Source organism: Narcine bancroftii, chromosome 11 (assembly GCF_036971445.1).
Source record: "Narcine bancroftii isolate sNarBan1 chromosome 11, sNarBan1.hap1, whole genome shotgun sequence".
Taxonomy (NCBI): Eukaryota; Metazoa; Chordata; class Chondrichthyes; order Torpediniformes; family Narcinidae; genus Narcine; species Narcine bancroftii.
In genome coordinates this window covers 76851915-76874874 of record NC_091479.1, presented here as the reverse complement: position 1 = coordinate 76874874, position 22960 = coordinate 76851915, and the positions used below count along the sequence as shown (strand labels likewise).

At 38.8% G+C, this 22960-nt stretch overlaps 1 protein-coding gene across 5 annotated transcripts in view; it reads right to left on the bottom strand.

Moving 5' to 3' along the window:
• The window catches only part of LOC138745947 (structural maintenance of chromosomes protein 1B-like), a 299213-nt gene that overhangs the window by 43235 nt on the left and 233018 nt on the right, over nt 1-22960 (bottom strand). For all 5 annotated transcript variants that reach the window (XM_069903513.1, XM_069903511.1, XM_069903514.1 and 2 more), the window contains 9 exons: nt 22837-22919; nt 15200-15407; nt 12301-12486; nt 5882-6061; nt 4336-4482; nt 4061-4198; nt 3163-3279; nt 1585-1691; nt 995-1136 (listed from right to left, as the gene is read on the bottom strand). In XM_069903513.1, the coding sequence (XP_069759614.1) occupies nt 995-1136; nt 1585-1691; nt 3163-3279; nt 4061-4198; nt 4336-4482; nt 5882-6061; nt 12301-12486; nt 15200-15407; nt 22837-22919 (1308 nt within the window). The remainder of the gene's footprint in view (nt 1-994; nt 1137-1584; nt 1692-3162; nt 3280-4060; nt 4199-4335; nt 4483-5881; nt 6062-12300; nt 12487-15199; nt 15408-22836; nt 22920-22960) is intronic.

Here is a 22960-nt window from a genome sequence, read left to right as displayed (position 1 = left end):
TCCGAAAGAAATGGCGTTGAAATGTAGCATTCGGTGTCACTACATAGTGTGCATTTAATGCATCTACCGCTTTCCGGTACTCATCCTTTCTTCCAGTATTCAAAAGTGTCTTAAATGTTTCCCGAACTGCAGGTCCAGCAGTGAAAAGAAGTTACGCCCTTCTCTGCACTTTTTCTTCAACTGTACCGGTATCTAGAAATAGGCCACGACTGTCGGCGTAGGATTCAAATTCTTCCAGCCATGCCTTCCACTTCACACTTACAGTGCTTGCATCACCCGTTGGGTCAAAATGAGCAATTCGACTATGTGTTAGAAAGTCTGCCCCAGCCATGAGGAAATATTCCAGCCCCAAAAGTACTGAGTGAAAGAGAAAATTCTTATCACCTTGAAGTTGTCTGTAATCCTCTGTAATCTTGTTTAGTCTTTAATTTTCTTCAAGCTTCTTTCATCCTCGTCGCCAATGTCACATTTGTGGCCCGAAATGTGAAGTTAATAAAACATTAAACACAAGTTTTATCAGGTAAACTTCTCAGTAGCTTTATTTTCCCATTTCCTTTGTTCTCCTGCTTGTGTTCTTATCTCTCTCTCATACCACGTGATTTCCGGTACATCTCATACATATTCATTATCATGACACACGCAATACTCCAGATTTGGCCTCACCAGTTCCTTGTACAGTTGCAACTTAAACCACACAAACCCCCCCCAATTCCTAAATTCAATCCCTCTAATTCGCCTTCTTGTTATCCTGCTGCACCCGCAAACTAACCTTTTGCGATTCATGCACAAGTACTCCCAAATCCTTCTGCATGGCAGCACGCCGCAATCGTTTGTCATTTTATCTAAATTGACTTAAAATATGGGATTACAAATGAATTTTACCCAATGCTTCCTTAAAACTACATTTTTCAAACTCGGATAATGATCATCAAATAGTCATGGAAACTTCAAAAATGTCTTTTGATACTGATTTCCAAATGTAACTGCTCAATACCTTCTTCAACTTTGTTATTTCTTTGTCGCCTTTTTCAATAGCATCCTTCCATTTTTGAATTTTTTTGATATCCTCTTTGATCTGATCATATAAATATTCTAGCTGGATTGCCAAACGTGTTTTTTGGTTTTCAAACTCTGACCTGGAATGCAGACAGTGATATTTTACATAGTTACTTAAAAGATTATTGACTTCCAAAGGAAATTACAGACTAATCATCAATATTGTAAAATGTAGGCAAATAGACAGCTCTGTAACAGATCAAATGATTGCACTCACTGCCTGGATGGTAATCTGATAGAGCATATCATTAAATCAGCCTTGAAACGGACATTTTTAACTCCATTAATTTCAATCTATTATACAGGTTTTCTAATGGGAACCAAAGCATTACATCTAATGTGTACATCTGATGATTTCCCCCATTTATTGTGCCATAAATATAAAAGAAATTAGGTTCTAAATCTTATTTCTTGGGTAATGGCCATAAATCTTGTTAATAGAATGTTAAAACTTAATTATTGATAGATTACATACACTGTAGAATTTTCTCAAAAACTAACCATAATTAATGTGCAAATGACTCAAACCTTTTTTTAGCCAATTCTTCCAAATGCTTCACATGTTCATCTTCATATTCACGGATATTTGCTACTCCTATCTTAATGCAGAAGTCTTCAAACACTCCATCTTCAACCTGTTGTAGAACAGAATAGTTATTATTTAGTCTGAAAATATCTTTCTCCTCAATTTTGTCCTGAAGATGTAATGAAGATATTTTTTCATGTCTGCTGCAAACATTTTTATAAACTTACTATTCATTATGTACCATTTCATCAGATGCAAGGATCGACAATGAGATAGACAACAGACTCGCCAAGGCAAATAGCGCCTTTGGAAGACTACACAAAAGAGTCTGGAAAAACCTCACAAAGATAAGCGTATACAGAGCCGTTGTCATACCCACACTCCTGTTCGGCTCCGAATCATGGGTCCTCTACCGGCACCACCTACGGCTCCTAGAACGCTTCCACCAGCGTTGTCTCCGCTCCATCCTCAACATCCATTGGAGCGCTCACACCCCTAACGTCGAGGTACTCGAGATGGCAGAGGTCGACAGCATCGAGTCCACGCTGCTGAAGATCCAGCTGCGCTGGATGGGTCACGTCTCCAGAATGGAGGACCATCGCCTTCCCAAGATCGTATTATATGGCGAGCTCTCCACTGGCCACCGTGACAGAGGTGCACCAAAGAAAAGGTACAAGGACTGCCTAAAGAAATCTCTTGGTGCCTGCCACATTGACCACCGCCAGTGGGCTGATAACGCCTCAAACCGTGCATCTTGGCGCCTCACAGTTTGGCGGGCAGCAGCCTCCTTTGAAGAAGACCGCAGAGCCCACCTCACTGACAAAAGGCAAAGGAGGAAAAACCCAACACCCAACCCCAACCAACCAATTTTCCCTTGCAACCGCTGCAATCGTGTCTGCCTGTCCCGCATCGGACTGGTCAGCCACAAACGAGCCTGCAGCTGACGTGGACTTTTTACCCCCTCCATAAATCTTCGTCCGCGAAGCCAAGCCAAAGAAAAAAAGAAATACAAATCCTCACATTAATACCTTCAATGGAACAAAAAATCCAGAGGGACTTCCAAGAGGGCAATTCGAGCCTGCTGGTTTATCACCATATCTCCCTTATGCTTGTGATTCCATCAGGTATGGTTGCAATATTGCATATTATCTCTCCCATGTGCCAAATTCCAATGTAGGAACCTACACTCCTCTATTTTAATAGAATTATCAGTTATACATGGTACACAAATTAGTTTTCTTTTTGTACACTTGTAATCTAGAGTCCAGAAGATATTAATTGGGAATGGGAAGCATACCTTGACTGTCCAAAGCAAAAATCAATAAATTAAGTCATTGAATGTTTAAAATCTGAAAAGGTCAGGAAAAAAAATCATTTAAAAAAAATGTTATTCATTAGATTTCCTTTACACACACTGGCAGATTTAAATTGCACAACAATTTAACCAGAAGCGTTCACACCCTTATTGCATTGCTTAGTCTTCCCACAATTTCTTGAAATAGGTACTATTTTGAATATTTTTAGAACCTTAGCATGAAAGGCATTATAACGAGAAAATGTAATTGCACTTGTGGACTTACTTCATTCATTTGAGATTGAACCTCCTGCATTTTCAGCTCCCGGTCCTCAATATTTAGTCTCACCACAGACAATTGGGATTTCAAATTGGCCAATGTACTTTCTAGCTTCGACTTTTCCTAAAAAAATGCATATATTTGAACATTGAGGATACATTGATTTTCATCATATTACATTAGGTAATCAATATTTTGATATGATAACATATTTACACTGTTTACAAATTCTTTCAATGGCTACGTAGCTTAAATTCCCAAAATAGTTGAAAATGGCCTTGCATAATCTGCCTGGTCAAAGAGGGAGGCTGCGATACTACAGATTCTATCACCAATGTGTATATGTACAGATTGTAGTGTAGGATGACTGTGATTGGCTGAGAGCATAGCCACACCTACTGACAGGTCTTAAAGGATTGCTCCTAGCCAGATCAGGTCATTCTGGACTGGTCGACCTACATGTGATATGCTCCAGTCTTTTAGTTAATAAAAGCCTTGGTTCGGATCAACAAATCTTTGGTTCTTTCGACGTGATCTACAGAGGCCAAATACATGTTTATACTGTATATCTCAAAACTATTTTGTACTTTAATGTTTTGCATCCATTCTGGCTGAACTCTGCGCATAAACCTCAAAATAGCTTGAAAGCAGGAAACAAGCTAAAAAGATTGTTTTCAATCAAATTGCAAGAATATAAGAACACACATGTTCCAATTAGCAAAAGGTAATTTTTGTCTAATGTGAAGTAATTTTATTTTGCATTTATCAATATGCTGCATATATGATGTAATGGAGAGAAAAATTACTAAACAGTATGATGGGAGGAGGATGGAGCCTCAGGCTCTTCATTTTTAGGCAAGCTTTCCCCATTCATAATTATTGTGCAGTTTTAATCTTTCCTTACCACATGTCGATTAGCCAAATGCTTTTTCTTAGTTTGCTCCAGATCACTCAAGGAATATTTCATCCTGGTTTCTGTACCCTTGGCTTGAGCCTGCAACTGCCTTAATTCTGCTTCTTTCCTGTTTATTTTTATTAAGTCCTGCAAGAGTTACAACCACCATCACATCAACTTTCTGAATTAATGTCCTTACCATTAAGCTCCATTTCACAGTGATCATAAAAATGGATTTTTCAATGTAAAAATTAAAAAGCAACTTTAGTAAGTATATAACTCACCTGGAGCTCATTTTTCAGATTTTCCTTAATTTCTTTCAGACGATTAATCCCTTTCTCATCCCAACACCTGGCTTTAAATTTTAGATCGCTGGAACCCCCAGAGATTACACCGGACTTTAGGAAGAGTGTTCCATCCAATGCCACTGTCTATATTATTGAAGGAGTGAATACAGACATACTTTGAAATGACAACTGATCTATGAAAATATTAGTCTAACAACTATTAGGAATCCATGGAATTTTGGCTGTGTGGATAAAAAAAAAACTGGCTTGCAGGTAGAAAGCAGAGAGTAGTAGTGGAAGGAAAGTATTCTGCCTGGAGGTCAATGACTAGTGGAATACCACAAGGATCTGTTCTGGGACCCTGCTTTCTGTGATCTTTATAAACAATCTGGATGAAGAGGCAGAAAGATGAGTCAGTAAATTTGCAGATGAAACGAAGGTTGGAGGAGTTGTAGATGGAGCTGAGATATAGACAGGATGCAGAGTTGGGTGGAAAAGTGGCAGATGGCGTTCAATCCAGATAAGTGTGAGGTGATGCATTTTGGAAGGACAACCCACAAGTTAAGCATAGGGTTAAGGTTGGTTACTTAAGAGTGTGGATGAACAGAAGGACCTTGGGGTCCAAACCCATGTATCCCTCAAGGTCACCACACAAGTCGATAGGATAGTTAAGAAGGCCTGTGGAATGCTGAACTTCATTAATAGGGGAACTGAGTTCAAGAATAGAGAGGCCATGTTGGAACTCTACAAATCGCTGGTGAGGCCAAACTTAAAAGAGTATTGTGTTCAGTTCTGGTCACCTCATTATAGGAAGGATGTGGAAGCTATGGAGAGGGTGCAGAGGAGATTTACCAGGATGTTGCCTGGATTGGAAAATAAGTCTTATGAGACAAGATTAGAAGAGCTGGGACTTTTCTCTTTGGAGCATAGGAATAGAGATCTACAAGATTATGAGAGGCATAGATTGAATGGACAGCCAGCGCCTGTTTCCCAGGGTAAAAATAGCAAATACCAGAGGACCTGTGTGAGGAAAGTGAAGGGATGAAAGTTTAGGGGAGACATCAGGGGTAAGTTTATTTTTTAACTGAGAGTTGTGGGTGCCTGGAATGAATTGCCAGGGATGGTGATGGAGGCTGAAACATTATTTAAGAAATTCTTAGGCAGGCACATGGATGGAAGAAAAATAGAGGGTTATGGGGTAGGGAGATTTTTATTAAGGAATATATGTGTTGGCACAAGATAAAGGACCCAAGGGCCTCTACTGTGCTATTGTGCTCTATGTTCTATATTGTGTTCATGTTACCAATTCTACTTTATATCTTTGTGGAAATTCTCCAGATAGTAATCCAATCGCTCTGCACAAATCAAACTATTTTCAATATGACCTTTAAAATAATCATGAAAACATCAAACACATTTTAAAGATCATTCAATGATTGTGCGTAAACAACAGAAAGAAAATAAAATTATGTACTCCACACTGCATAGATCTTTATAATTTGAGTACAACTAATTGACAACATACAGTATTAAATTTTTGTACCTTAAGTCTTTCTGGTCCTTCGAATGCAATCTGTCTGGCTTCTTTCAGGTTTTCACAGACTAGTCCATTGCCACAAACAAACTGAACTACTTTCTTCAGTTGTGGCGATACACATCGAATCACATCAATCATCATTTTGGCTCCTTTAATTTCACGTAACTGTTCATTGATTGGTTTTACCTGCAATAATATTTTTAAGTGAAATTGGCTAATGCTTTTCTCTACTTTTTTTTTCTCCAAGGTAATTAATTTCAACACATATATCTACATTAATATAAAAACAATCCAACAGAAATTGGAATGCATTGGAGGGGATTTCCATCTTAGGTGGAGGGGGTTCCAGCCACCAAGCGTGGAGCTTGTCTTATCCAGCACTGCTGACTCCCAACTTAATTGCTGCTTCCTTGTTTTCCCTGAAATGCACAATAACTACATCTCAACTTTGGATGGGAAGTGTGCTACAGCCAGTTGGAGAAGCTAAGAAATTTCAGTGCAGAGCTCCATTGTGGTTGTGGCAAGACTAGCTCTACATTTCAGAGTTATTTATTTTGTAGTCATTGGTCACCTAACTACAGGAAAGGTATCAATAAGATTGAAAGAGTGCAGAGAATATTTACTAAGATGATGCCAGAACTTAAGGAACTAAGTTACAGGGATAGGCTAAACAGATTAGGACTTTATTCCCTGGTGCATAGAAAGGGGGGGGGGGGGGGGGGCGATTTGATAGAAGTAATACAAAATTATGATGTTATAGATAGAGTAAATGAGATTAGGTGAGATACAAATCAGAGCACATGGGTTAAGAGTGAAAGGGGAGAAGTTCCTGGAGAACATTATGGAGAACTTCTTCACACAGAGAGTGGTGGGATTGTAGAATGAGCTGCCAGCTGAAGTTGTGAACGTGGGCTCAAATATTTAAGAAAAATTTGGACAAGTAATTTGATGGGAAGAGTATGGATGGACATGGACTGGATGCAGGACAGTAGGACTAGGCTGAATAATAGTTTGGCACAGACTAGAGTAACATTCTTTGTTCTATAATGTCCATTGGACAGCCTTCATCCCAACTTGCCATTCCAACCAGTTTCCTATCAGAGCTCATCTCGCTCACCTGCACTTCACCCATATCCCTCTAACCCAATTGTTCGCAACCTTTTCCTTTCCATTCACATACCACTTTAAGTATTCCCTATGCCACTGGTGTTCTGTGATTAGTAAGGGATTGCTTAAGGTGGTATGTGGGTGGGAAAGGAAGGTTGAGAAAGGGCTCTAACCCTTTCCTACCCATGTATCCTTCCAAATGTTGAAATTGTGCCCCCCCCCCACCCCTTCCTCTGTCAGCTCATTCCATCAACACACAACTCAATTTTAAAAAATGTTGTGCCTCAGGTCTCTTTAAAACCTTTACTACCCCTGACCCCATCTTTCATTGATGCCTTCTATTTTTAGATTTTTACCCTGGAGAAGTGACTGACTATTCATCTTTCCCAAGTCCTTCATGATCCTGTACAACTCTACAGGTTATCCTTCAGCCTCCAACATTTCAGGGGAAAAATTCCCAGCCTTTACTGAAACTGTCACCTCCATAATGTTTAGGACAAAGATATTTTTTTCCTTATTTGCCCCTGTGATCCACAGTTTTAAATTTGTAATCAAACAATTGACACATTCCAGATTTTGTTCAAGGTTATTTTTATGCATTTTAGTTTGACCATATAGAAATAACAGCACTATTTATACATAGTCCCCTCATTTCAGGTTACCCTATATTTGGGATATTTGGCTTCACAGGTGTTCATGATTATTAAAGTTTGTTATATTGGTGCAGGTATAAGAGAGCTAGGCTTGCTTCTAAGCTTTCAATTTATCTTTGGAGTCTGTCGTTGCCATTTTCCGATATGAGGAAAGAGTTGTGCCAATGAAAGTCAAATAAGCCATTATGAGGTTGAAAAACCAGAATAAAACATCACCCAGACCTTCGGATTACCAAAATCAATGGTTTAGAATATCATTAAGAAGAAAGAGCATTGTGGTGAGGTCAGTGATCGCAAAGAGATTGGTAGGTCAAGGAAGATCTCCACTGCCAATGACAGAGAATACTCATCATGATGAAGAAAAATCCCCAAATGCCTGTCCAATAGATCAGGAACACTCTTCAGGAGGCAGGTGTGGATGTGTCAAAAGTCCACATAAGACTTCATGAACAGAAATGCAGAGGCTATACTGCAAGATGCAAGCCACTAGTTAGCCACAAAAACAAGATGGTCAGATTACAGTTTGCCAGGAAGTATTTAAGAGTCTGCAGAATTTTGGATAAGACCCAGATGAGATGAGACCCAGATTAACCTGTATCAGAGTGATGGCAGGAGCAAAATGTCGAGGCGGAAAGGAATTGCCCAAGATCCAAAGCATACCATCTCATCTGTCAAACAACATTGTGGGGATGTTATGGCCTGGGCATGTGTGGCTGTCACAGGTTCTGGCGTACTTATATTCATTTATGACCTAACAACCAATGGCTGTAGAAAAATGAGTTCTGAGGTGCATAGAAACATCTTATCTGTTCAAGTTCAAGCAAATGCCTCAAATTCATTGAAGGGTGTTTCATCCTACAGCAAAACAATGATCCCAAACATACTACTAAATCAACAAATGTATTTTTCAAAGCTACAAACTGAAAATTCTTGAATAGCCAGGGCAGTCATCCAATGCAAATCCAACTGAGCATGCCTCCATATGCTGAAGAGAAAACTCAAGGGGACAAGCACCCAAAACAAACAGGAGCTGAAGATGGCTGTAGGAGAGGACTGGCAGAGAATCACCGGAGAAAATACTCTTCACTTGGTGATGTCCATGAATCACAGACTTCCAGCAGTCATTGCATACAAGGGATATGCAACAAAGAACTAAACATGACTACAGTGCCCTCCATCTTTTGGACAGATACTTTTTTTTTTCCTTTATTTGGCCCTGTGCCCCATAGTTTTAAATTAGTAATCAAACAATTCACATGGAATTAAAGTGAACATTTTCCATTTCTTATGCAAGACTTCATGAACAGAAATACAGAGGCTACATTGCAAGATGAAAACCATGGAAAAGGTGGTATGCTTTGCATCTTGGGCAATTCCTTTGTACCTCCACACTTTGCTCTTGCCATTATTCTAATACAGTCTTGGTCTCATCTGTCCATAAGACCCTTATCCAGAATTCTTCAGGCTCTTTTAAACTTCTTGACAAACTGTAATCTGACCATCTTGTTTTTGTGGCTAACTAGTAGCTTGCATCTTGCAGTGTAGCCTCTGTATTTCTGTTCATGAAGTTTGCTGTGGATAGTAGTCATCGACATATCCACACCTACCTCCTGAAGAGTGTTTCTGATCTGGAAGGCATACATTTGGAGATTTTTCTTCCGTCATCAGCAGTGGAGGTCTTCCTTAGCAATCACTAAACTCATCAGTCTGCTCTTTCTTTTTAATGATGTTCCAAACTGTTGATTTTGGTAATCCTAAAGTTTGGGTGATGTCTCTTCCCATTTTATTTGTGTTTTTCAGCCTCATAATGGCTTCTTTAACTTTCATTGGCACAAACTCTGGTCCTCATATTAAAAAATGGCAACTAAAGACTCCAAAGGTGAACAAAAGCTAAGAAGCAATCCTAGCTCTCTTATACCTACCTGCACCAATGAAGCAATTAAACATATCTGAGTACACTGTACTCACAAACACCTGTGAAGCCAAATGTCCCAAAGATTTTTGTGCCCTGTATTGATGGAACTATGTAGAAAAGGAACTGTAATTTCCACATCATCAAACCAAGATGTATACAAATAACATTGAATAAAATTTGGTATGTGCGCTTTAATCCCATGTGAATTGCTTGATAACAAATTTAAAACTGTGGAGCACAGGGGCAAATAAAATGTCTGTCCCAAACATTATAGAGGGCACTGTACATATCATTGTTGTGACCCAAATATTATGGTGCCCTGAACTGAGCAGATGATGCATAGAAAGTGCTGTAATTTCTACATGGTCAAACCAAAATGTACAAAATACTCTTTAATAAATCTGGGATGTGCACATTAATTATATGTGAATTGTTTGATTACAAATTAAAAATTGCGGAGCACAGGGACAAATAAAGGAAAAAGGTATCTTTGTCCAAAACATTATGGAGGGCACTATAACTTGAGATCTTCAGTCCTGGTACAATCCCTGTGAATATTTTCTTCACCCTTTCTAGTTTAATTACATCCTTCCTATTGAAAGGCAACCAGAACTGCACACAAAATTCCACATGTAGCATACCAACACCTTATTCATCCGTGACATGAAATCCCAATTTCAATGCTCATCACCCTGACCAAAGAAGGTAAGTGTGCCAAATGTCTTTTTTGCCACCCTGCTTAGCTGTGCCAGCACTTTCAGTAAACAACGTACCTGTTCCTTTTAACCAATGGGCAAAGTGGTTATAAGACCTTTTGGTTTCAGCTATGAAAGATCTGATTCACTTTAACTCTGGCCTCAGCATCAAAGAAGGAAAGTCACTCTGTTGTTTGGAAAAGGACTGGTAGCAAAGGTACAGAAAAATCAAATTTTGCTTCTCGTGCTGTCTAGAATGTCATACACACTTTGCTTGCTCCAGAGCCAATTCTAAAGATTTTCATAAGGAATGATCACATCAAGATGGTAGCATGGGACACAATTAGTAATGAATAAGTGGGTTCCCACTTGTTTATAGATGACAATGATGGCTATTTGAATCAAAGTAGCTATTCATGAAAATTTATACATTGAAAAATAAAAAAAATCAAACAGGTGCATCTGTGGGAAAGGAAACTGAGTTAATGCTTCAGGTTAAAGATCCTTCAGAAATGGGAGAGAACAAAGTTTGCTTAACTACAAGGATGTTCCTGATAGGGTGGAACCAGGATAACGACACAGATAAGTTGTACATAGGTTATCTGGTTAATGAGTGAATGTGGGCTTTTGGATATTAGATAAAAGAACATTACAAAAGAAATGTAGGAGTTGTGAAATGCTGGACTTGTCTTCGTGTTCTGCATTTTGCTTTTCTGCTGTATCAAAGTAGTTACTAAACATTAGAACATTTATTTTTTGTTATTTTAAACTCAATACTGCTTTGAACTTTAATGAAATAGAAACAAAGTAGCAGAGGAAGCAAAATCAAGAATAGTCATATATATGGTACAATAAGGGAATTTCTAATTTAGGGGATTGTTATCATAATAAAAAATTTATGTCTTTTGATCAATTAATGGTTCAATATGGTATACCTTTTAACACATTATTTTGTTATTTTCAATTGAGGGATTTTTTGAGACAAACTGGGGCTAGAAATTATTTTAAAAGAACTTTCAAATTTGGAACAAATTATGGTTGATGGAATGGTTAAAAAATTTATTTCAATTGTATATATATTATTGCAAGAACAGACACCTAAAATAGGTTTGTTTAATTTAAAGGAAAATTGGGAACGAGATTTGGACACGATAATAGATCAACAAGTTTGACAGAATTTATGTAAAGAAGTTATGACAAATACTATAAATGTATGATATAGATTACTTCATTATAATTTTTTACATCAATTATATATTTACTGCTCAGAAATTAAGTAGATAGAGATCGGATTTATCAGATCAGTGTGGAACAGAAATTGGAAATTTTCTTTATTCTACGTGCTCTTGTTTAAATCTTTTTTGGGTCTCTTATTAGTAAATTTCTACAACAGATAATGGGAGTGAATTTTCCTTTAAACCCTGAATTGTTTCTGTTAGGAAATTTTCAAAGTGTTACTCCTAAATTATTGTTGCCAGATTCTCAATTAAGGTTCGTCAAGTTGATTTTAGTAATAGCAAGGAAATGTGTTATTGTAACATGGAAATCTGATGTTTCATTAACATTAGACAGATGGCGTGCTGAAATTCAAAGTTGTATTCCATTAGAAAATATTACGTATGATTTATGGGATAAATATTTTTTATTTTTGCAAATTTGGGGTCCATATACAAAAATAATGAAGTTAAAATTATGAATTTATAATTTTTTTTCTTGATCAGTGAAGTCTTCCCTAAAAATATATGATGTTTTTGAGGTCTTTTGAGTGTCAATTGATGCAATCCGGTTTAATTATTTGTAATAGTTTTACAATGAATATTTTATATATCAGTTTTGGGATTAGATGAACTTGGGGGGAGGGTGGGTTACTAGGGTTTTTTTGTAGGTTGTAGTTTTTAGATTTTAGTTTTTATAAATAGATTTTCAAAATATATTTGTAAATTTTTAAATTATGTACCTATGTTGTAATGTTCTTAATTTTTGACATGATAAACGTTGAATAAAATATTCAAAAATAAAGAAGCCCTATATGTAATGTTATGCTTTAAAACATACTTCAAGGTAATCCAGAGCCAAGAAAGTCTCTGGCTCAGCTCGCTCCTCTTTCAAATACCGAATACATTCCCTCGCTGTTTTTTCAGTCGTAACCACAATGGCATTAATGTATCTTCCAAAAAATTTGGTAACAGGTAGCTGGTACTTCTTGTGGATAGGATGACAAAGGTCCACAAGTTTTCCATACTATTGAACAAAGAATCAAAAGAAAAATGTTATTTTCCCCAACCAAAAGATATAAAATCATAAGTGTAATCTGATCTTGATGTTCTAAATTATCTATATTAACATATTTGAACATTTTAGTCAGAGAGGCATCAGTTGGTTTCGTGGTCTGTTTGTTTCTTTTTTGAAGACTCCTGTGTCGCTTTGATCTGGATTTCTCCGCCTCCCTTTGATTTGGCCTCTGAAAATTAAACTGCCACTTTATTATTTAATTACAGTAGTGCTCGAGATGGCAGAGGTCGACAGCGTCGAGTCCACGCTGCTGAAGATCCAGCTGCGCTGGGTGGGTCACGTCTCCAGAATGGAGGACCATCGCCTTCCCAAGATCGTGTTATATGGCGAGCTCTCCACTGGCCACCGTGACAGAGGTGCACCAAAGAAGAGGTACAAGGACTGCCTAAAGAAATCTCTTGGTGCCTGCCACATTGACCACCGCCAGTGGGCTGATCTCGCCTCAAACCGTGCATCTTGGCGCCTCACAGTTCGGCGGGCAGCAACCTCCTTTGAAGAAGACCGCAGAGTCCACCTCACTGACAAAAAACAAAGGAGGAAAAACCCAACACCCAACCCCAACCCACCAATTTTCCCCTGCAACTGCTGCAACCGTGTCTGCCTGTCCCGCATCGGACTTGTCAGCCACAAACGAGCCTGCAGCTGACGTGGACATTTACCCCCTCCATAAATCTTCGTCCGCGAAGCCAAGCCAAAGAAGAACAGTATTGCTTCAAATCCTCAAAGCACCTATCTGTTCCTTATGTAATTCATTCATAATGAGAAACACTGATTTTCCAATCACTCCTTCACAAGAAGGATGATCTTTTACGCAGACCAGCAGAACACACACAATGAATACATAAGAATTACTTCGGGGATTTTCAGCAACATATTTATGGCCTACAGATGGAATGGATGACTCATATAAATGCAGGGTCATCACACTAGCGAAATTTACTTTGGCATTCAGTTCATTTATGCCTTTATATGCTTAACCAGTTCTCTTTTATGCCATCCTGCCATTTTCCCCACTCCCCTTCACAATCTGCTTCAAAATTGTTGTGTTCTCCCCTCCCAAACACCAATCCATCACTTATATGTCAACCACCATCCCAACCAGATCTGCAAACTAACCTCCCACTCCAGGTACTCCTTTAAATCATTCACTATACAAGACACTGATCCAAGTTAATTTAAATCATCAAAATCTCTCAGTCTCAACCTTTTGAATCAAGATTTTCCTCATTTCTTGGAAAATATATCTTTAATTTTAATTTCAAATAAATTAAAATCCATTAAATTAGATGTAAGGATAGAGGTTAAAATCAGTATGCTTGATGAGAATATTAAATAATTTAGGAGTTTGTTAGAACTTTAGGTGCAGACAGACATCAAGTTACATCAGCTGGGGATTTCAGACCAACTTCCTGGCATTAATTACTCTCACTGGATATGTGCAGAAATATTTCAATATTTGTTGAAACAAGTCTGAATCAATGAATGCCATGACCCAAAAGCAGATACTGCAAAAGTGACACCAAACCTCTTTTCTTTCCATTTAGTTTAATGCCAGTGATTAAAAAATCCTTCCCAAAAATTTATCCAATGTCTAAAATCCCATGACCCAATCGTCAAGGATCTTTAATTCAGTGCCTGAAAACTGGGAAGATCAAGATGGTCTCACAATTTTTTCCCCCCAAGATCCATTTTCCTGTGCGAGATCTATGTTCTCTGCTTCTGAAAGTTCTCAATTCTACATTAAGAGAGCAGAGTAGAATTGGTTAAATATGTTTTATAGGGAATTCATACAATAAAAATCCCAACAATGATGATGAGGTAACTGAAGTTGCCACATCTGAGGGTCAATGTTTTATTCAAGAAATCAGCCTCAGAAAATTAATTGTAATTTTCTGCAGAGAAGGGACCGCAGACCAGTGCCAGTTACCAAACTATAATTGCAAGCAAAATTTGTAAAGAGGTGAATAACACTATATATTCACAGGTGAGGGTTTCACCACCTCATTCTCTTCAAAACTTTGCACATGAAATAATAATACACTTAAGTTGCCCAAGTGTTGAGTATGAACACTCAGATTTGCCACATAGTCACCGTGAACTAATTTTGTATCAGTAACTACTTTTGATGAAACATCCACTGGCCCAAAGCTCTGAGTGAGATGTGGAGCATTTATTTTATTGAAGTGGCTATAGGAACTTATAGTTGGGGTTGGGATCAGGTGTTAATGAGCTTACTTTAGACATAATGAGGCATTTCAGGTACATTCACATTTTTTTAAAAATCAGCACCACAAATATGAAATTCAATTTCCTTTTCTAGAATAGAATACAATTCAAACAAATCTCAGGTCGAATATATTATTTAATTGAAATCATATTTTAGAGGAAATTTATTTGTGATGACATACTAAAATCTGTATATTTTAAGGCACATCAACTGAATTTGAATTTTACTTTTGTAATGGCCACTCCCAAGTTTCAAATTATGAACAAATTTTGCTTTCACTAGTTGATTCAGACACCGAACCAATTTTACAAAATCTATTTTATTTGGATGGGGAAAAAAACTCACCTATAATCATATTTACAACTATCTATAATATTCCATCTATATTTTGGCTATGAAAATTATTTATTTATTGTGTATATATAAACTACTTACCACAGAATCTGGATACAAACGTTTAAAACTCTCAAGTATCTCAGCTCTCCTGTGCTGCCGATGCCCTTCACGGTGATCAATCCCTGCATTCTGCAGTTCATCAGTGACTTCATTTAGTTTTTCACTGACTTCAGTTATACGTAGCTTTGCATTTTTTAGTTCATTAGTTAAGTCTTCTTCCTGTTGTTTCTGCTCAGTCAGAGAAGTCCTAGTTTTGAAAACATTTACATTTGGATCCTGTCTTATAATCTCACCCTGGTGGAGTACTTAAAGTCCAAACATATTCTACATAATTCTCTTCCATGACAAGTAAAAATCGATCTATTCTAAAAAAGAACATTTTTTTTAAAGAGAAGGAGTAAATATGCAACTATTTCGTAGGCATCTTATCATTGCCATTTCCTCTGGTGTCTTAATTCTCTCTCCCTGCAACTTTAAACAGGTATGTTTCTCAATCTTCCAGTTTTAAAGGGTCCTCGACTGATAACACTCTCCCAACAGATGCTGATCGACTTGTTGAATATTTTCACGATGGCCTTTTCTTTGTAAATCAAAGATTATTTGAGTGCCACCTGCACTGGATGTGAACCAATATCCTGGAAGGGCAGGTTTGCTAGAGCGGATGGAGAGGGTTTAAACTAGATTGCAGGGGTATGGAACCAAAATGAGAGGCAGTGAATAGGGTGGATGATACACAAGTAGATACACTATGTAGTTAGATTAAGAGGAAGGATAGGCAGTTGATAGGGCAAAATGGCAAGTGCAAGATTAAGGATTTAACGTGCTACTTTGGAAACAAAATTGAAAAGGGTGATGAATAGAGCAACGAATGTCCGAATAGAAGAAATAATGTTGATGATCTTGTAGATCAGATGGAAATTGGTAGGCACGATGTTGTGGGCATGACTGAGTCATGGTTGAAAGCAGATCACAGCTGGGAACTAAATATCCAGCGATACACAAGTGTGTTGCAAGAACAGGCAGGTAGGCAGGGAGGAGCGGGTTGGTGGGTGGGATGGTTTTGTCCATAAAAAATGAAATCATATCTTTGGAAGGAGGAGACATTGGACTGATACAGAATCCCAGTGGATAGAATTAAGAAACCATAAGAGTAAAAAGATCCTGAAGAGTTGTTTACCTGCTTCCAAACAATAGCCAGGATAGGGTGTGCAAATTACAGTGGGAGATAGGAAAGGCATGCAAAAAAGACAAAAGTGGGGGATTTTCATGTGCAGGTTGATTGGGAAAATGAAGTTGGTGCTGGACCCCAAGAGAAGGGGTTTATAGATGGAAATTCTGGATTGGATGTTGTGTCATGAACCAAAATTAATAAGGAAACTGAAGATGAAGGAACCTCAAGGAGGCCATCATCAAATATGATAGAATTCATTCTGCAGTTTGAGAGGAAGAGGCTAAAATCAGAAGTACCAGTGGAATAAAGGGGACTACAAGAGGTATGAGAGAGGAGCTGGCCAAAGTTGATTGGAAGCAGACATTAGCAGAGATGATGGTACAGCAGCAGTGGCTGGAGTTGAAGGTGCAGGACAAATTCATCCCATAAAATATTCTAAAGAGAGAATAAGGCATCTGTGGCCGACAAGGGAGGTCAAAGACCACATAATATCAAAAGAAGCAAAATGGCAACAATTAGTGGGAAGCAAGAGGATTGGTAAGCTTTTAAAAACAATTAAAAAAAGCAATAAGGAGAGAAAAGATGAAATATGAAGGTAAACTAGCAGTATAAAATATAAAAGATGTGCAAAGTTTCTTCAGGTACATAAGGAGCAAAAGGCGAGGTGTGAGTTGACTCTGGATTGCAGGGGAGATAGTAATGGGGGACAAAGAAATGCATCTGTCTTCACTGTGGAAAACACCAGCTGTGTGTCATAAGTTTTAGTGTGTCAAGGGGCAGAAGTATATGATGATGGTATTACCAAGGAGATGGTGCTGGGAAAGTTGAAAGGCCTGAAGGTGGATAATCACCTGGACAAGATGAAATACACCCCAGGGGTTTGAAAGAAGTCACTGAAGAAATTGTGGAGGCATTAGTAGTGATCTTTCAGGAATCACTAGATTCTGGAATGAATCCAGAGGACTGGAACATTACTAATGTCATTGTATTCTTTAAGAAAGGAGGAGGGCAAAGGACAGAAAATTATAGGCCAGTTAAACTGCCTTTGGTGGTTGGTAAGGTGTTCAAATCTATTATTAAGGATAACATTTCAGCGCACTTTAAGGAAAACAGTAAAATAATTCAAAGTCAGCATGATTTTCTGAAAAGGAAATCTTGCCTAACAAACCTGTTGTAATTCTATGAAAAAATAACAGGAAGAACACATAAAGGAGTCAGTGAATGTGATTTTTCAAAAGGCCTTTGACAAGGTGCCAAGCAAGATGAGAGCCCATGGTACAACAGGAAAAATACTAGCATGGATAGAAGATTATGGTTTAACGTTAAAACACAATACTGGCGAACTCAGCTGGTTAAACTGTGTCCTTTATATAGCAAAGGTAAAAATATATATCCGATGTTTTTGGGCTTGAACCCTTCATCAAGTTATGGAAAAATGTCATCAGGCATCAAAACAAAAGAGTAGGGGGTGGTGTGGTCACAAAGGCAGGAAGTGATAGGTGGAAAAGGGAGGGAGGAGACAGCAGCAATCAAAGGGTGGAAGGATGGCTAGGTAAAGGGAGAGAGAACTGGAAAAGGGAAGGGAGCAGTTACCCTCTACCACCACCCTCCTTCGCCTAGCAGAACTTTTTCTCACTTTAAACAACTGCTCCTTTCACTCGTCTCATCTCCTCCAAATCAAAGGAGTAGCCATGTGTACCCACGTGGGTCCCAGCAACACCTGCTTGTTTGTGGGCTTTCTAGAGCAATCCCACACAGGCAAGAACTCTCAACTCTTCCTCTGGCATATCAATGACTATATTGGAGCTGCTTCATGCACCTACAATGAGCTTGTCAACTTCATCCACTTTGCGGTCAACTTCCACCCCAATCTCAAACTCACCTGGTTCATCTCCAACAACACTTTCCCCTTCCTGGACCTCTCTGTCTCCATCTTGGGAGACAAGTATTCCACCAACATATATTACAAATCCACTAACTCCTACACCTTGACTACATTTCCTGTCACCTGCGAGGATTCTATCCCCTTCTCCCAATTTCCTCGATCCCCACCACATCTGTTCTTAAAATGAGGTATTCCAGTTCAGATATTCTTAAATGTCTTCCTTCTTCCACAAACGTAGCTTCCTCTCCACCACTATCAACTCAGTGCTCACCCGCATCTCCATTTCCTGCTCATCTATCCTGGCCCCCTCTCCTCCCAGGTGCAACAAACATAGAATCCCCCTTATCCCCACCAGCCTCTGCATCCAACACATTATCCTTCTACAACAGAATCCCACTACCAGACACATCTCCCCTCTGCCTTCCTGAGGGTCCCCCTATTACTCCCTTGTGCACTTATCCCTCCCAACACCTGGCACCTTCCCCAGTGGCTGCAGGAGATGCCTCACTTTTGCCCACGCCTCCTCATTACCATGGTCACCATGGTCCCAAACAGGCCTTTCAAGTGAAGCAACACTTCACTTGCATATCCGCAGAACTAATTTATTGCATCCGGTACTCCCTTTGTAGCCTTCTCTACATCAGAGACTGGGTGTAGATTGGGAGATCATTTCACTCCATCTGCACCACCCAGTAGCCAACCATTTCAGTTCTGTATCACGCTCCCATACTCTCATGTCTTTCCATGGTCTTATGTACTATCCCACCAAGACCACCCACAAATTGGAGGACCACCATCTGATTTTTTTTGTCTGGGCTCTCCCCAGCCAGATGGCATTAACAATGACTTTTCTGGTTTCTGCTAACCTGCTCTCCTTTTCCTCCTCCCCTTTCCAGTTCTCTTCCCTCCCTTCCCACTCCTTTCACCTATCCATTCCTTCTCCCTTGATTGCTTCCTGTCTGCTCCACTCTTACTCTTTTGTTCGAATTCCTGCTGACAATTTTCCATACCTTGATGAGGATTCAAGCCCAAAACATCAGTTGCGTATTTTTACCTTTGCTATATAAAGGACACTGTTTGAACAGATGAGTTTCTCCAGTTTTTACTCCAGTTTCTCAAATTCCACCAGTATCCACAGATTTTTGTGTTTTACTGTAGAAGATTGGCTGACCAGCAGGAGGTAGAGAGTAGGAATAAAAGTGCCTTTTTGTGGTGTCCAGTGATGTTGCACAGGGTTCAGTGCTGGAGCCACTTCTTTTTTATGTTATATGTCAATGATTTGGATGATGGATAGATAGCTTGTAGACAATACAAAGAATGGAGGAGGAGCAGATAGTGTTGAGGAAGCACTAAGCCTGAAGAAGGACAGACAGATTAGGAGATTGGGAAAGGAAATGGCAAATCGAGTACAGGGTGGAGATATCTATGATCTTACACTTTGGTGGATGGAATTAAAGGCATAGACTTTTTTTTATATTTGGGCAATGAGTTCAGAAATCAGAGGTGCAAAGGGACTTGGGAATGCTCGTGCAAGACTCCCTAAAGGTTGATGCATGTAGAGTCAGTGGTAAGGAAGGCAAATAAAATGCTGGGATTCATTTAAAGAGATAAAATATAGAAGCAGGGATGTGATGTTGAGGCTTTAAGGTATTAGTCTAAACAATTTAATTTCAAAGACATAAGACATGGGAACAGAATTAGGCCATTCAGCCAATCAAGACTTGTCCACAATTTCATCATGGCTGATTTACTATACTTTTCAACTCCATTCTCCTGCCTTCTCCCTGTAATCCTTCCTGATCAAGAAGGAATCTACCTCCACAGTTTTGAGAAATTTTGGGCTCCATATCTAAAGGATGTGTTGGCATAAGAGTGGGTCCAAAAGAGCTTTACAAGGACAATCCCCAGAGTGAAAAGGTTTTCACGTGAGGAGCATTCAAAGGCATTGGGATTGGACTTGCTTGAGTTTAGAAGAATGAGGGAGGGTTCATTGAAACCTACTGAATACTGAAACGCCTGTCTAGAGTGGATGAGGAGAGGTTAATTCCTGTGGTGGGGGGAGTCTAGGACAAGAAAGCATCACCACTGATTAGAAAAACATTCCATTAGAACAATGGAAGAATTTATTTTCCTGTAAGGTAGTGAATTTTGTGGAATTCTTTGCCACAGATGGCTATTTAAGGTGGAAGTAGACAAATTCTTTATCAGGAAGGGAATCAAGAATTACAGGGGGAAGGCAGGAGAATGAAAAGCAATGATGGAATTGTGGGGATACCACCTCATCTGGGAGATCATTATCTTAACTGTAGGATGAAGTGCCAACCAATGAGTTTGAAGGAATTTGTTTGAACTTCTATACACCTTAGAATTCATTTAAGTCATAAAAGGTAAGTTTTCCAGAACCTGTGGCAGCCATACATACCCAGACCATAACACCCCCACCAACATTTTTCAATTATACCTGATAAACTGGGCTGTGTCCACTTCCTTTTGCAGGGTTTTGACCACTACCTTTTGGAGGGCTTCTCAGCCTTTTGGCCAAGATCAAGTGCGGAGGGGTTTCTGCTCAGAGGTATTGGTGCCCTCACACCACACTACAATATAGCCAGTCAGCACATTTTCCAATACACATCTGTAGATGTTTACTAAAGTTTCTGATGACGTACCGAACCTCTGCAAACTCCTGGTGAAGCAGAGGACTAGATATGCTTTCTTCAAGATGACATTAGAATGTTGGATTCAGTAATGGTCCTTTGAGATAGTGACCCTCAGGAATTTAAATTTCCTTACCCTTTCCACTATGATCCCCCAATGATCACTGGATTGTACATATCTGGTTTTCCTTTCCTAAAGTCTACAATCAGCTCCTTGGTTTTGGTGACATTGAGTGAGGTGGTTGTTAGTACACCATTCAACCAAGTTCTCAATCTCCCTCCTGCATGATGACTCATCATCCTTTTTTATACAAACCCCTACTGTGGTATTGTAGAGCAGGGAGTTAAAGTACAGTTATATTCAAGTGCTTATGGAGATTGTGGAGATGTTCTTGCCAATCCACACTGATTGGGGACTGGAGTGGAGGAAATCCAGGATCCAATTGTACAGTTGGGTATTGAGGTCCAGGTCTTGGAGTTTACTGATTAGTTTTGAGATGATGACAATGAATGCCAAATCTTTGTGTCTGGTGTTCCAAGGGTTTGCATAAAGCTAGTAAGATGACATCTGCCGCAGACTTGTTGCTGCAGCACACAAATTGGAATGGCTCCACGTCGCTGCTCAGATAGGAGCTGACATGTTTCAACTCCACCCTCTAAAAGCACCATCTCTGTGAATGTGAGTGCCACTGGTCAATAGTCATTTTGGCAGGTTACCACACTCTTCTTGGGTGCAGGTACGATTGAGGCCTATTTGAAATAGGAGGGTAACACACCCAGCCAGAGTGAGATGTTTAAGATATCCGTGATACATTGGTTAGTTGGTCAGCACAGATTTTCAGTACTTGGCTGGGTACTCTGTCTGGACCAGATGCTTTCCTTGATTCACTTTCCTGTTGGCAAAATGAATGCCATTTTCAGATACTGACAGTAGAGAATCATTTGAGGAAGTGTGGGCACACAGTGATTCTCTTTTTGTTCTTGTGATCAAATTGGGCACAGCTGCTGGGTATGCTTCATACAACTTGCTTCATTGTTTCCATTCTAATCCAGAATCTCCACTTCGCCTGGGAGATGGGTTGTTCATATGCCTTGTGTAATATTTTGACTATCAGGAGGTTCTGGATTTCATTGTTCATCTATGGTTTCAATTACTTCATTCAAGCTCAGGTTGTTTAAGGTCATTCATGCAGAAGTAGGTCTTTGCAAGGAGATCAGGTTGATAAATCTTGAAGTTTCTTTCAGGTAAGAAGTCCAAGTTAAATACTTACCCCTTGCAATGCGTTTTTCTTGGGATCCCCACCCCAAACAATTTGTGAATCTACTTTCCGCACCCATCTGTCCAACAGGCATTCATGACACTCCCAGCCTCACAATGAAGTTCCATTTTCCACCTACTAACTGAAGTCCAAACTCTCCCAAACCATCCATCTGCTCTCCACCAATTATCTGAGGCTGTATGTTACTGAACAACACAGCAATAAATAAATCTGAATTAGTGTGGTGTTTTAGGCAAAAAAAAATTCAAAGGACTATTTTATTTAACAAGAATTTTTCATCAAAATTATTCTTTGTTTGTATTGTCAATTTCATACAAACTAATTTTCCACAAACTACAAATCATAATGAGTCATATTTACGGAGAATTTTTCCTCATTTATGTTTTGAGATGCCTTTACAGATTTAAGATTCATATTTCATACCTTGCTTTTACATTATGTGCTCATTTTAAATCAAATTATCAGATAATTCCCACTCTTATTTATTCTGTTTATTTCACGTAATTGGATCCTTTTACACTGAAAAACTAATTGAATGCAAGGAATTGCAAAACTTACATAACAAAAATCAGTTTTAGAATTTCAGAAAAAAATCTGGTAAGAGATCTATTATATTTTCCCCATTTATATGTTTAGAACCATAAACAGGCCCTTTTAGTCTATGCTGAAAAAAGTTGAGGACCTACTTGCAGGTATTAATATATTCTTCCAGTTTTTCTGTTCTTTTCATGTAATCCTCTATTTCCAGTTCTGTGTGTTTAATTCGAATCTGAAAATAAAATGTCTATATATTAATATTTTTAATTGCTA